General features: G+C 40.2%; 1 protein-coding gene across 9 annotated transcripts in view; it reads left to right on the top strand.

Annotated features, from left to right (window-relative positions):
• Positions 1 to 14,334, top strand: part of RBMS1 (RNA binding motif single stranded interacting protein 1) — a 207,271-nt gene that overhangs the window by 114,061 nt on the left and 78,876 nt on the right. For 7 of the 9 annotated variants that reach the window (XM_073883449.1, XM_073883474.1, XM_025854069.2 and 4 more), the window contains exon 2: positions 1,205 to 1,380. In XM_073883449.1, coding sequence (XP_073739550.1) covers positions 1,205 to 1,380 — 176 coding nt within the window. The remainder of the gene's footprint in view (positions 1 to 1,204; positions 1,381 to 14,334) is intronic. The other 2 variants (XM_025854062.2, XM_073883464.1) reach the window with 1 other exon arrangement.

Consider the following 14,334-nt stretch of genomic DNA (forward strand, 5'->3'; position numbering starts at 1 on the left):
ACTAATTTTATACTTTATTTTCAAACTGTTACTTAATTTAAGTGAAATCCTTGGGTTAGCGTATTTATTATTTAGATGCGAGGTGAAAAAAATTCCTGTCCCGGTATGAAACTGCTGAGCATTTGCTTTGAGGGCACTTCAGGGTGTACTCACTTCCATCTCAGACCGAGCCATTTAACTTCCTCAAAAGTCATGTGTGTGGCATAGGGCACAGAACTGTGGTTTCTTTCGATCGGTTAACAGAGAATTATCTGGTGTGAGTACAATTTCAGACATTCTTCCTAGGTGGCTGCTGACTGCGAAACCACACTGAGCCCTAGGTTTAGGCTTTAGAAAAGTTACGTTCCTTGCTGCAAGGCCTGGGAAGGTTTCCAACTCCCACACCGTTCTCACAGGGGTTAAATTTCACAAGGTTGGCCAGCGCAAAAGGCAGCATGCCCGTGAATCTTATCCAGATGTCTCATTGGAGCCATGGGCCAGACTTAGAACTAGGTGAAGTCTGCCTTATTTGAGCATTGTGCTGGAACTCAAACTTTGTTACACTCGAAGAATCATCTTATTTTTCCCCCCAAGAGTCTCAATAAAATGATCAGCAACTTTCAGTCAAATGTTATTCAGCATTTGAAAACCTTTTCAAAAGTCTAGTGATTTCTAAATGACTGTATCATAAAATGATATCATCACTTAACTTCTTGCAAGTTAATTTTGAGTCTCAGTAGATGTGTCCTTAAGAGGTGTGAATACATTAATCTCACATAAATTTAGCCCTATTTAAGGTGCACATAGAGGATACTTTACTGAATAAAATCCCATTATTAATTGCATGTTGAAGGAGAGGGCTTTTTCTGTAGAATGAGCAGGTCTTTTTTAAGGTGTAAATGAAAATGTATATATGGGACGCCTGGGTGGCTCAGTCAGTTAAGCGTCTGCCTTCAGCTCAGGTCATGATCCCAGGGTCCTGGGATCGAGCCCCATGTCGGGCTCCCTTCTCCCTTTCCCCCTGCCTGCCTCTCTGCCTACTTGTGCTCTCTCTCTCTCTCTCTCTCTGTCAAATAAATAAATAAAATCTTTAAAAAAAAATGTATATGTGAACGTCGCTTAAGGGGATCTGTGTTTCTGTTGTGTGGTGGAGATCACACAGCCTGTGAATGGTGCTCCGCAGCCTACCGCCGGTGTTCTAATGCTCCCTGTCTTTGTCTCCCAGCAGTCTCTGGTCCCGGCCCACCCCATGGCCCCTCCCAGCCCCAGCACCACCAGCAGTAATAACAACAGCAGTAGCAGTAGCAATTCAGGATGGGACCAGCTGAGCAAAACCAACCTCTATATCCGGGGACTGCCTCCCAACACCACAGATCAGGACCTGGTGAAGCTGTGTCAGCCGTAAGTAGCTTTTCTTCTTGGTCGTTTTCAGCTGATAGATAGTTCTTTTATCCTTTATCATACTCTGAAAGGATATCAAGTGTCTTACAAGAGACGTTTAGTACAAGTGTGGACTCTCATTACCGACACAATGACAGTTTCCAAGTTTTAAGTCCTCGGACATAGCATTAACATTAGCAGAATGCCTGTATAACAAAATAAACTGGAACATTTTCTCAGTAGAATTTGACTTTATTGGCATGAGAAGTAAAATGAGAATTTTTGCAAAGCTTATGGCTGGATCCTTTTTAGGACTGCTTTTTTTTTTTTTTTTTTTTTTTTTTGCGGTAGCCCCTCTGGGGGTCCAGTCTATCCTATAAAAAGAGAAACTTTAGCTGTTACTGTTTTTCGGAAAGGTAGTTACCATCTAACTATATCTTAAACGTGTGTAAGACTCTTAATGTTAGCCAGGAAATAATAGTGTGTCTTCACTAGCACCTACAGCTTTGTGGTCTGGGTTGTTCACCCTCCTCTTGGGGAATTCTTATTTCCAAAATTCCCATTTCTTTTCTCACTGCCACCCTTTCTGAGTCTTGTGAAGAAGTGTGTGCGTGTGCATAAAGTTCCAAAGTAAATATGTATTCTATGCTAATGTTGTTGAAGAACAGAATATAAATACGTTACTTTGCAAATGATGTTAACTCACTAACTAAGAAAGCACTAATTTAAATCAAGGAGCCAGAAGCACTGCACAGTGCAGGGATCGTTGTGTGAAGACTAATCACTCTGAGCTATAAAAGCCTCCACATACAACAACATCTTTTATGTATCCAAAGACAGTAATGGCCCCTTACAAAAAAGGAGTTTTACATAACTGTGGAAGAAAATGTCCACTCAAGAATGTTTCCTAGTCCCTGAAAAATATTCCCATTTCTCAACATCTGATTAATGGCATCTCATTTCTGCTGTCATGGGTAAAAATACAGATTCATTACTTATTATTTTAAGAAGAATGTTTCAGAGCTCGGGCAGTATTTCCAAACTGGAACTAAAAGTAACATCTGGCCTTCCATAAGGAGGTGGCGGTGGTTTTGCTTTGTTTTGTTTTTAGAGAGAAGGGTGGGATGGTGGGTGGTATTCTTTAGGGTCTGGAGAGTTCTCCTAAGGCCACCGCTCTTAGCACCCTACCTGTGCCTTTCCTGGGTTCCCCTTTAGACCAGCCCTTCTTAGACTTTGCCCGCAGCCCTTTGCTTTCAGGGCAGTCTGGTGCTAGGGACTGCGCCGAGAGCAAGTCTAGCTCTCAGGGTTTGTCAGGCGAGGCCAGAGGCAGAGGGAACTTGTCCAGCTGCGCCCTGCCCTCTTGCAGCTGTTCAAGGCCACAAATAGTTCCTCTGCTGTCTTGTCTGCTGCTGGTCTTGACCGGCGTCGTCTTATGCTTTTGCAGCATAATTACAGGTAGATAGAGCGCCGTGAAGTCTAAGAAGCTAAAAATATAACTGTAGGAAACGAAAGAAGGAAGCTAACTCTCAAGTTCTTGAGGTATAAGAGAAAGGAGAGAGGATTTCAAAAAACAAATAGTTCCTCGGCTAGTTTTGAATCATGTAAGGTGAGTTTTAACATCAAGGAGACGGCACTCAGTAACCATAAAATAATAGAATAATGCCATGTTCTATGTATAGTAAATGTGTACCTGAAAAATTAAACCAGTAAAATTTTTTTATTGAGTCAAATCATATTCCAGATGCAGTAGGAGAGCATTTTATCACTTTTCCTAGAAAATTCACCCCTTTTTTTGTTCTCCAGTCTCTTTATTGTATGTGGATTATCTTAATGTGTTTCATTCTCTTTGCTGTTACCAATAGCAGCGATAAGCGTTTGGCAGCGTCACTCTTTCCTAGTATCAGTAAAACCCCAGGTTTGATATGTAACTCCGAAGATAGTGTTCCTGATCTGTGTTATGCAGAGGCAGGACACACAGCCGTATTTGCTGAAAGCTTCATTCCATTTACCACAGAGCCTCTAATAAGTACCAGTTTTGACTTGCTGACAATTTTGTATCTTAGAATGTAGAGAGAGGGGGAGAAAAAAGGGCATTCCTGTTCTGGACTTAATTGTTTCCAATAAAGACTACTAGTTGGTGACATGGATGTGACTCATCCTATGGGAAAAGTGACTCATCCTTACAGCCTAAAAAACACAGTGGACATAATTAGAAATTTTTTAGAAAAGTCGTTATCAAAACTTCTCAGAAAAGATAGGTGTAAACTCAGAAGTCTAAAAAAGAAAAAAAAATGTTTTAGAATTACAAATTTAGCAGTATAATTTCAAATCGACCCGATGGGATGAGTGGCAGGAGGGGCAGCAATTGAAGCAAATAACCTTGGGTCCCCGCCCCACCCCGGGGGGCTTGGTTATTTCAGAGGGCTCGCCAACAGGAAGATGGGAAAAGATATCTAAGAATGTTTGTAGTAGTGACCTAGTTCCATACAAACAATGCATGAGTCTAAGGCAGGAATGCTATAAGGGTTGTGGAAACTGGAGAGGAAAGAAAAAATATATTTAAAAAGCTATGTTTGGAGTAGAATATTCACATAATGTGTTAGAAGAAGTGGCAATGAGTGAGAAAGCAGCCTCACCCCAAGTCAGAGAGAGAGACTTGACCCTGGAAGTACAGATCACCCTGGTTAAGGTCACGGGACAGGGCTCCGACTGGAGGGAACCAGTTGCGTTCCTGGCTACTGAAGGAGGCTGGTCAAGAACCGGGCAAAGATGTGACAGTGGCCACAGTGGTAAGCTGGAAGGGGTTGAAACATTCTCCAGGAGGATTTAATGAGAGAAGCGGACCAGCTCTAGGTAACTTCTGAATTGTGGTGGGTGTGCAGGAAATCAGCTTGGAGCCTCATGACTATTGCAGGCTGCTGCAACTTTGCTTCTGTTTCTGAAAAGTTTTCTACTCAGGAAGTACATCAGCACAGTTAACCAGCAAGTTTAGGGAATAGGTAACAGGAAAGATTAATCTGTTACCCCAGGACTTCAGACAGTCTTAATTCTCTCCCCTTTTCTAAAATCCAGCCAGATACTTTGCTTGACTTTGGTACCATTTTATTTCTTTCATGCAAACTTCTCAGGCGAATTTTCTAGACAGATCAGCCGCGGGCTCTTGTTGTTTCGACTTTCTTTGCCACCTTAACCCTTGGCCTTTTACCTTCAAGTTCTCACTTGAAACTGCACTGGCATCTTCTGTTATTTTGTTTGATACTTAACTCTGATGATAGTGTTTCTGACATGTGTTATTCAGAGGCAGGACATGCAGTGCTCTTTTCTCTGGCTCTTTCCTTTTACCCACTTCTCAACTTTTTGCTCTTTGGATTTCAGTTCTTGGCTTATTCTTCTATAGCCTCATTTTCCTGTAGGACTCTTCTCCACTGCCCCGCATTTCCTACACATTTTCCACTCTCCCGTTATCACCTCAAATTCAACACTGTCTCCTTCCTCTCCAAACGATGGCATTTCTAAATTTAACTCTCCTCACCTTGAAGCTCTGGAGCGGTGGTTGACTATTTCCTGTTACCTCTCGGTCCCCAAGTCCTGCAGATTCTGTGGCTTTTCTTCTTCCTTCTCGCTGCCAGAAGAATTGAATGTTTTCTCCGTCCCTCCCTGCATTGTGACAAGGGAGAACGATTTGTTCCTGCTGCTGCCTCATGTCAGGCGCCTCCCCATTTTCCATTCTTGATTCTTCAAGGCCAAGGTCAAGCTCATTCTGCCTCCTCCATGCTTGAACCATGCTAAATTCTCCTAATTTCCTTTTCTGTGTCACCACCTCACAGTCAGCATCTTATTTTCATACATTTCTGTTTTCCAAGTGCTTGTTCCACTGTTCAGCAACGGGCCTGTGACAGTATATAATGCTGACAGTGCATTGTCTTTTTTGTTTTAAGACTTTATTTATTTAAGTAAACTCTACACCCAATGTAGGACTTGAACTCATGACCCAGAGATCAAGAGTCGCATGCTTTACCGACTGAACCGGCCAGGCGCCCCAGTGTATCATCTTCATAGATTTCTCACCTACTTTATAAGATCATGGTGGTCAACATGGCAAATGTTTGGGTACCCTAGAGTTACCAACCACAGTGGTGGGCAAGTACCTAATTCTCAGGAGCCTGTAAAATGGGTCAAATAAGGTTTAAATCATGAAGTTGTGATTAGGATTAAATCAAGTTATTTGAGGGATAGAGCTGGTCTGCTGCTTAGAACACAGTTGTCAATGAACAAGTATTAGTCTCCCTTGTGCCCGTGTCTTTGCTCCTCAAAACCCTAACTACTAGAATAAACTTAAATTATATGTAATCCTACATTTAAAACTCAGGGGTGGGGGGTTACCAGATTCTGATTCTGAAAGCTGGGAAAGCCAGGGAAGTGGGTTATGTTAAAGAGCTGCATAACTGCCCGCCTTCTTGAGGCTTTTTTTTTTTTTTTTTTTTGCGCTTGGAAAAGACTGGTTTCAGCTTCATGATTTATTTCTTGTCATAATAATGACTAGCATGTAAAATTTTCCTTTTTGAAGATTAAAAACAATATTTGTATGCAAGGTTTGGTTCATCGTTCTTCTTGGTTTGCAGTGGGAGAGATGTGTGTGTCTGTTGGCTCTGGCGAGGTAGCTTAGGGGTTACTGTGGTATTGACATCTCATGAAAAAGTCTAGATAACTCAGTGTATCAACAACTTATTTTCAAGGAGAGAGAGTGTATTGATATTAAAACAAAAGGAGGTATTTCCACTCCTTTTACCTTCTATATCCTTTCTCTCATTCCCAAACCAATCTTGGTCAACCATTTTTTGTCCTTTCACTCAATAGATACCTAATTCATTTCAAAGTGCAATAAAACATGATTTCAGTGCAAATGTGAAATTAAATCTAGCTTACAATATTATAGCTTGTTACTAATTAAAAGGAAATGTTTTTTGAATGTCATCTATTTCCCTAGTTGTAATACCCAATACATTTCATTTCCTGTCCTTTGTTTTCTGTTTTCTATAAGTCTGCCTTATTCTTTTGAATATAATACAACTCTTTTATTTATTTATTTATTTATTTATTTGACAGAGAGGCAGTGAGAGAGGGCACACAAGCAGGGGGAGTGGGAGAGGGAGAAGCAGGCTTCCCGCGGAGCAGGGAGCCTGATGCAGGGCTTGATCCCAGGACCCTGGGATCATGACCAGAGCCGAAGGCAGACGCTTAATGACTGAGCCACCCAGGCGCCCCAATAATACAACTCTTAAAAAAAGGCGAAACAGAAAAACAAGATGGTCAACAGAGGTAGACATAAGCAACCAACCCTAATGAAGACAGAATAAAGTAAATGTTTTAATCAGTGCAGTGTTCTGTGAGAAGTCAGAGGAAGACCTTGTTAACCTTGACGCCAAGTCTTTGGGGTCGCTTTCACTAGGAGAGGGCATCTCGACTTTGAAGGACGGGGACCATTTCTCACAGAGTGAAAATAATTGTGTCCTCCAGGCTTCAGAAAGAGCCCAAGCGGTGGGACAGTGCTTGGGTGTTAAAGCACAACGGAACAATTCTTGGTGGATAGCTGTCATTCAGCAGTTAATAGTTAGCAGGGCTTCTAGGGACCAGAGTGAAGAGTGTGGGTGTAGAGGAAAATGGGACTGGAGGTACAGGTTGGGGGCATAGTTGTTAGCACCTTGCATAATAAACTAAAAAATTTGGAGTTTTTTCTTCAGTTGCAGAGGAGTCGTTAGTGCTTATAGTGGAAGAGAAGCATAAGCAAATTTTTTTTTCTTCCTCTCTCAGAATGATGATTCTACCCAAAGTAGGAATCAGTGTTGGCTTGGAGAAGGAAACTCTCACAGGTGAGAGATGAGGCAGCCCTGGCCCAGGGCAGTGACAGGAAGTAGGAAGAGGAGAAGGTGCTGGGACTGCCTGTGGGTGTCTTGGAGATAGGAACATCGGGACTTGAGCATGATTAAAAATGACTGTAAAGTTTTAGTTCTAAATAAAGGGAAAACTTGAGTTGCATTAGCTGAGAGAGAAAGCACAGGAAAAAAAATTAGGGCAACTATCAGGAAAATGGACAACTTGAAATGATTCTATTCTTTCTCTGTATATCTTTGTTTATTTCTGTAATTCTAAAATTTCTTTTACAAATCTATTTGCTAAAAGTTGTTTTTCCTCAGGCACCTGGGTGGCTCAGTCGATTAAGTGACTGCCTTCGGCTCAGGTCATGATTCCGGAGTCCCTGGATCGAGTCCTGCATCAGGCTCGCCACTCAGCAGGGAGCTGCTTCTCCCTCTGGCCCTCCCCCTTCTTCGTGTTCTCTCATTCTCTCTCTCAAATAAATAATAATAATAGAAAAATAAAATCTTAAAAGTTGTTTTTCCTTTACAAATGAAATAAAATGATCATCCCTATAATCCAAAATGATTAGACTACTTTCAGGGTAAAAATGAAAAATGAAGGCATTCTAGTAAGATGAATATTAACATTTACCCAATTATGAAGTTACCTTCAGTGTTTACTCTGAAACTAACAGTGGGCCTGCTAGATCTAATATCCTGAAATCCCAGATAAATATGAAATCTTCTGCAATTTATAATAAGTTACATGACATGAGAAGGATAAAAGTTCAAAACAGTGATCTGTGATAAAGTAGGAGAAATCATTCCACCCAAAAGAGAGCTGGTTCTCACTTCCCCATTGAAGAGAGATTGTAGAGCCAGGTAATCCAAGGTCATTCAGGTATTTCCAGATGACTCAGTCCAAGAAGCCTAAACATACCCTGAGTTACTGCATTTTTTTTTTTTTTTTTGAGAAGAAACACACACACACACTCCACATGGATTCTATACAGGAATATTCAGAGAGCTATACAGACATGAAAGACACAGACCAAAGGTTTTATTGTCTACATGAGGCATCATTCCAAAATCAGGAGTGTGAGTCTTACAGACCCGAAGCTCTTGATGTAGGGTTAAATTAGAAGCTGATAGAATGAGGTGATCTCTCTTGAAGGTATAATTTACTCTTTAAGTGTTGCCTTCCAAGCAAGTTGAAGTAGTGTCTTAGCGATGATGGTGATGGTGATTGTGTTTTCTTTAACTCACACACACCAAACAATGAAAGACCGACAGACCATTTTTCCTTTGGTATTGACTACCTCAGATAATTGAGATGTGGACATATTGAGCTGTATTGTGTTCCAAACCCATCTGAATTTTTAGGTTTTTTAAAATTTTTTATTTTATTTATTTTTTTATTTATTATTTATTATTATATATATTAATTTTATTTATTTATATTTTATTTTATTTTATAAGACTACTGAAAATTGTATTTAGGAAATTTTTATTTCTCAGATTCCTTTGAAAACGAAAGAGAAAAGTCAACAGAAATATAGAGTAGTAGAAAGATAATTGTTCTCTCATTGTGTGTCTTTAAAAAAAACAAAAACAAAAAACTTTGCCCATGTACAGATTTTATTTATATTATGAATAACAGGATTTCTTTTGATAAAGTTTTAAATGTTTTTGTTCTGTAAAGCACTTAATTTTTAGTCTCTCAAGAGTTCTTGATCTAGAAGATTCTTAAAATATTAATACCTATAGTTTCTGGGACTTGGCTTTTTCTGTTATTGCCATTGTAGTAGGATGCCACATAAAAAATAACTCAGTGAGGGTTTAGACTGAGGAACTTGGGCATTTTGGTGAAAAGTGTGGTCTAAGATGTGAAGTTTTCAGACTTTGTCTCATCCTTTTAAAAAGGCATCCCAATCTACTGAGTCCAAATGTTGCATTACTAATTGTAACTTAAGTCTCTCTTAATGGACAATATTCCAGTAAGATTCTGTACTCAAAGAGCAAAACATTATATATTGGAGACTAAGCCAGGTTTCATATTTGTGATTTTTGTGGTTTTTTTTCTAAAGACAGAAGTCAAAACAGATTTGAGAGTTTAAGATCAACAGTGTATTTAACTGCATCATTTTTCTTATTCCTTCATCTCTTGACTGTGCCATAAAGAACCATTTTCTTGTTCATGTTAATTGTTCCATTTCCCTTCATGGTAAGAAAGATTTCTGGCCTGCACAGTAGATCTTTGACATGCCAAGATATAGTCCAAAGACTTTTGGAAATCCCAGAATTTCATGAAAGTAATTTCAGCATCAAAAAAAAGATCTACACAAATACCTACTTTCCAGTAGAGAACCATCTCTTTCTTAGACCTCTCTCGGCTCTTCCTTCACTTTGACCATTAGAACTACCAGTTGTTTTTTATTAAGTGGTGGACAATTTTCAAAGATTAAGACAGTATTTAATCCCTTCTTTAGAGTTACTGCTACAGAATTAGAACAAAAACCTCCTGGAAATATGGACTGTGGGTGATGGGCTACATGACTCACTTCCCTCTGCCTAATCCCTCCATGATTCAAATATATGCTGCAGCCAAATTAGAACTAATTATAGGTAAGAGACTTCCAGTGTCCTTGTCATCAGTACATGAAACTGCAGATATTAATTATTGCCAATATTTGATATTTGGGCAGAAAATCTCAGTGATGTCTGTTTTCTAATTTATCCTCAGTGTAAAATTGGCTGGTAAGCATGCACATTTAGAGATTTAACCAATCTTCCTGTCAGTTGACATTTTTCTTTAGGATTCCTTTTTGTAATTCCTGCACGTGATTAAGAGCCATTCTCCCCTGTCTTGCCGAAATACTGCACGAGCTCTTGGCACACCAATGCTAATACTAGCCTTAACGGAATCTAATGGGGAAGCCAGCACTGAAGATAGTGGCCATAGCCAGTAGACTTCTTAAAAGAGCAACCACTCTTTTTCTCTTTGAGCAGATGAAATTTACTTTATGTTCATTCCATTTTCCTTTATAGGAACCTTAGATTTCTATAGCAGTAGGCTGGGGCTGTTTAACCATTATATGAGAGTGAAGGTAGTGTCATCGGGAATAAAAGCCTTTAAAATCTTGATTTGGCCTTTGTGCTTGGTTAGACTTAGAATTTCTTTATTGGGTTACCACGGACCTTAGAAATTTGAGCCTCTTTCTTTGCCTTTCCTCATCTTCATTTCATAATAAATGTATGTGAGAAAAAAAATAAGAAAACCTGTATAATGTGTAAACACCTGTATAATGCCAACAGCTAATCTTTGTCAGATGCTTACCATGTGCCGGTATCTCTGCCAAGTAGTTTTATTATTTAATTCTAAGAACAACTTTGAGCAGTAGTATTATCCGTATTTTAAAGGCGAAGTTGAGAGAGGGTTCTTTCTCTAATGACTCAGGAAAACACAGCCGGGAATGGTGGAGCCGGGACTTGTGTTTGGACCATCTGACTCCAGAGACCATCCTCTGAACCCCTGTGTGTTCTCCCTCCCAAATACACTCTGGATGCCAGCTCACCACCTCTACCCTCCCTTCGCCAGTGTCCATGCTCCTCTCTTTACCACAGGGTACAAGAAGACTCATTTCTCCAGAACCCTAGAAGAGACACACAGCTGTGATAGTCATAATAAGATTTTGTTAGAAAAATCAGCCTTCCTTAAGTTCCCTTGAATAGCCAACAGGATCAAAGTTCAAAGTAAAGGCAGGAGGATAGAGGAGGCCCTCGGTTTTCCTTGACATCTAACAGAGTAATCTGTTTTCATGTAGCTGGCTATACAAAACTCAGCTCCTGGTTAGCTGAAGCACGTACAGCTCCCCAAGATCATACAGCACAGAGAGGAGACCTAATGTGTCATCTGCTTGGTGCCTGGGGTTAGTGCATACACAGAAAGAAACATTCTTTCAGGGATCACACACTGTCTTACAAAATCAAACAATATTGCTTTAGAAAATAATGGGCTCAACATAGCATTATAGTTTGCTGTAAGTATAAATCTCATTAAAACATAAGACCAAGCCACTTTTGAGGAGAAATTAAACAGAAGTGAGTGGGGGAATTCCATTCTTTATTAAGTACCATGCCTTTGATTTTGCTAGCTACTGCCCCAGACACATTTCCAGCCCTCAAAGAGGTTCTTGTCTTACATAGAAAATAAACTTCATACATCATAGAGGCCAGAATGTGATGTGTCATGGGAAAGATAAGGTGCTACAGAAATTACAAAATAGGGAGTGATTGCATGTGATTGGGGTTCATCAGGAAAAGCTTGGCATTTGAATAAATCTTCAGGGTGGGATGAGCAGCTACTCCAGCTCAGTTGTAAAGACAGGACAAGCCTGGCCACCTGCCCTGTCTTCACTATGACCATACCATGGGGGGGATTTGAATGCCAGAGGAGGGCTTATAGTTCCCTGGGAAGGTAAATGATACATACTGCTTCAGGATTTGCCCTTGATGGAATGTGAAAAGGGGAGTGGGTCCAAAGAGGAAGATGATTCAAAGATGAGTGTAAGATTTTGAGTCTAGGAAACTGAGAGTTTGGTACCATTACAGATAAGGGGATCAGGAGGAAAAGCTTATTTTTATTCTTGCCTCGAAATTCTCATCCATTCTCAGGAAACTTTTTTTTTCTTTAATTTTTTATTGTTACGTTAATCACCATACATTACATCATTAGTTCTTGATGTAGTGTTCCACGATTCATTGTTTGTGCATAACACCCAGTGCTCCACGCAGAATGTGCCCTCTTTAATACCCATCACCAGGCTAACCCATCCCCCCACCCTCCTCCCCTCTAGAACCCTCAGTTTGTTTTTCAGAGTCCATCGTCTCTCATGGTTCGTCTCCCCCTCCGACTTACTCCCCTTCATTCTTCCCCTCCTGCTGTCTTCTTTTTTTTTTCTTAACATATATGGCATTATTTGTTTCAGAAGTACAGATCTGTGATTCAACAGTCTTGCACAATTCACAGCGCTCACCATAGCACATACCCTCCCCAATGTCTATCACCCAGCCACCCCCTCCCTCCCACCCCCCACCACTCCAGCAACACTCAGTTTGTTTCCTGAGGTTAAGAATTCCTCATATCAGTGAAGTCATATGATACATGTCTTTCTCTGATTGACTTATTTCACTCAGCATAACACCCTCCAGTTCCATCCACGTCGTTGCAAATGGCAAGATCTCAGTCCTTTTTCTCAGGAAACTTTTCAAATTGAGTGCCTGTTTGCTTTATGAGTTAGTGTGCTTTTGGTGTGGTTATTAAATGGAAATAGTGCATCAATTCCAGGCTAGTGAATCTTCAGTGTAGAAGAGAAACTAGTGATTAAACATGTTTATTCACCAGTGGAATCGTGTATATTAGAAACTTGCAGTCAATACAGTCCTCATGGCCAGTAATAATAAGATCTATATATTCCTCCAACATGTAATTATTTTCTTAAATTTTTATAATTCAGTATTTAGGACTTAAAACTTTTTAAAAGGCTGCTTTCTGTTTGATAAAGTGCTTTGCAGCTCCCTTGATAGGATCATGTGGTTTCATATTGGAGACTTTTGAGAAGAGATTTTGTAAGAGAGATGTGGGACTGAGTGGGAGGAAAAGAGGCTGAGTTTTCCTAAGTGGGGTATCTAGAATTAGTGAGGAAGTACACTCATAGCACAAACCTGACCAAGTTCATGGCTCTACCCGGACATGGGCTCTTTCTGGCTGTGCCCTCGCTGACTTGGCTATCCCAGGTTTAAACTTGTCTAAATTGCCTCTGGGGCCAGGGTCACTTGTCTTCTTTATTTTTTCTTTGTGCCATGGCTTTTTCCTGCCTCTGTTAAGTGTCAAATGTCAGGGAGGGAACCTTTATGAAAAACCAGCCTTTTTTTGAGGATCCACACTTATATGCGTAGTTTAAGATTTCCAACTTTGCGAAGGCCAGTTTCTGATAGCATCGGGACTGTATCTTTCTTTAACGGTGAAACAAAGACGCAGTCATTTGTGATCCTAGAAACAAATTAGGCTGCTAGCCCATTTGGACAGGAGCACGGATCCTTTCCAGGGTTTTTTCCAAAATGTTTCATGTCACCCTTAAATCTAAGCCATGAATTATGAAAATATTGTTATTGCCCCTTTATAGGCATAGCTTTTGTTCCAATACTTAATCTACTTAAATGGCCCTGTGTAGTTGTTTTACTTAGCTGGCTAAGATAACATTTTGTTTCTTCAATTTTTCCTACTATCCCTTTATTCATTATCTTTGTTTTTGTTTGTGTGGTACCATGCAGTTAGCTGTTAAAAAGCTATCTAATTTTGACTCCCAATTTTTGAGACAAAAGAATTTGAGCGTTTATTTAATTTAAAAGTTTATTGCATTTTTTTTTCATCTCCAGTCTGAATCACAGAACTTTACATCTCTTCTAGTCAAACGGCTGTTAACGAGACGTGCTCACCAGAATTAAAAAATTGCACGGCCGTCCGGGCCCTTCAGTAGATTCTGAGTCAGAAGATTTGGAGAGATAGATACTGAGAATGGCAACATTTAGTACAACTTACAGTTGTACTAAAAGAGCACAGGTTCCGGAGCCTTCCACCTGGCTCTGCCACTTCCTTAGGCAAATTTCTCAACCTCTCTGTGCATAGCTTCCTCACCTATAAAACCTGTAAAATCAGGGTACTAAGAGTACCTGCAAGACAGGGTTCTTGGGGGGACTAAATGGGCTAATGCCTGTGGAGTGCTCAGAGCATTTCCTGGCATGTATTAATGTTACTGTGATCATTATGTGTTTTTTAAGCCCCCCAGTAGTTTCTGATGTTCAGTCCCAGTTAAGAGCTTCTGATTTACTCCCTTCATATTAAAATTGACGAAACTCAGAGAAGGCTCAGAGAAGATTAAATGACCTTCTTTGAGTCAGAATTAGGAGGTGGCAGTCCTAAGATTAAATCCCATTGTCTCCTGCAACACCCGCATCCCCACCCTGATTTGCCTCTTTTCACAGTGAATATAAACTCTACCCTCAACTCTGCCCTTCCTTACTCATGAGTAGGAAGTATCTGTACTTCAGTTTCCTGCCA

This window comes from Callorhinus ursinus, unplaced genomic scaffold (genome assembly GCF_003265705.2).
Source record: "Callorhinus ursinus isolate GAN/ISIS: 27379988/994484 unplaced genomic scaffold, GSC_fseal_2.0 scaffold2, whole genome shotgun sequence".
Lineage (NCBI taxonomy): Eukaryota > Metazoa > Chordata > Mammalia > Carnivora > Otariidae > Callorhinus > Callorhinus ursinus.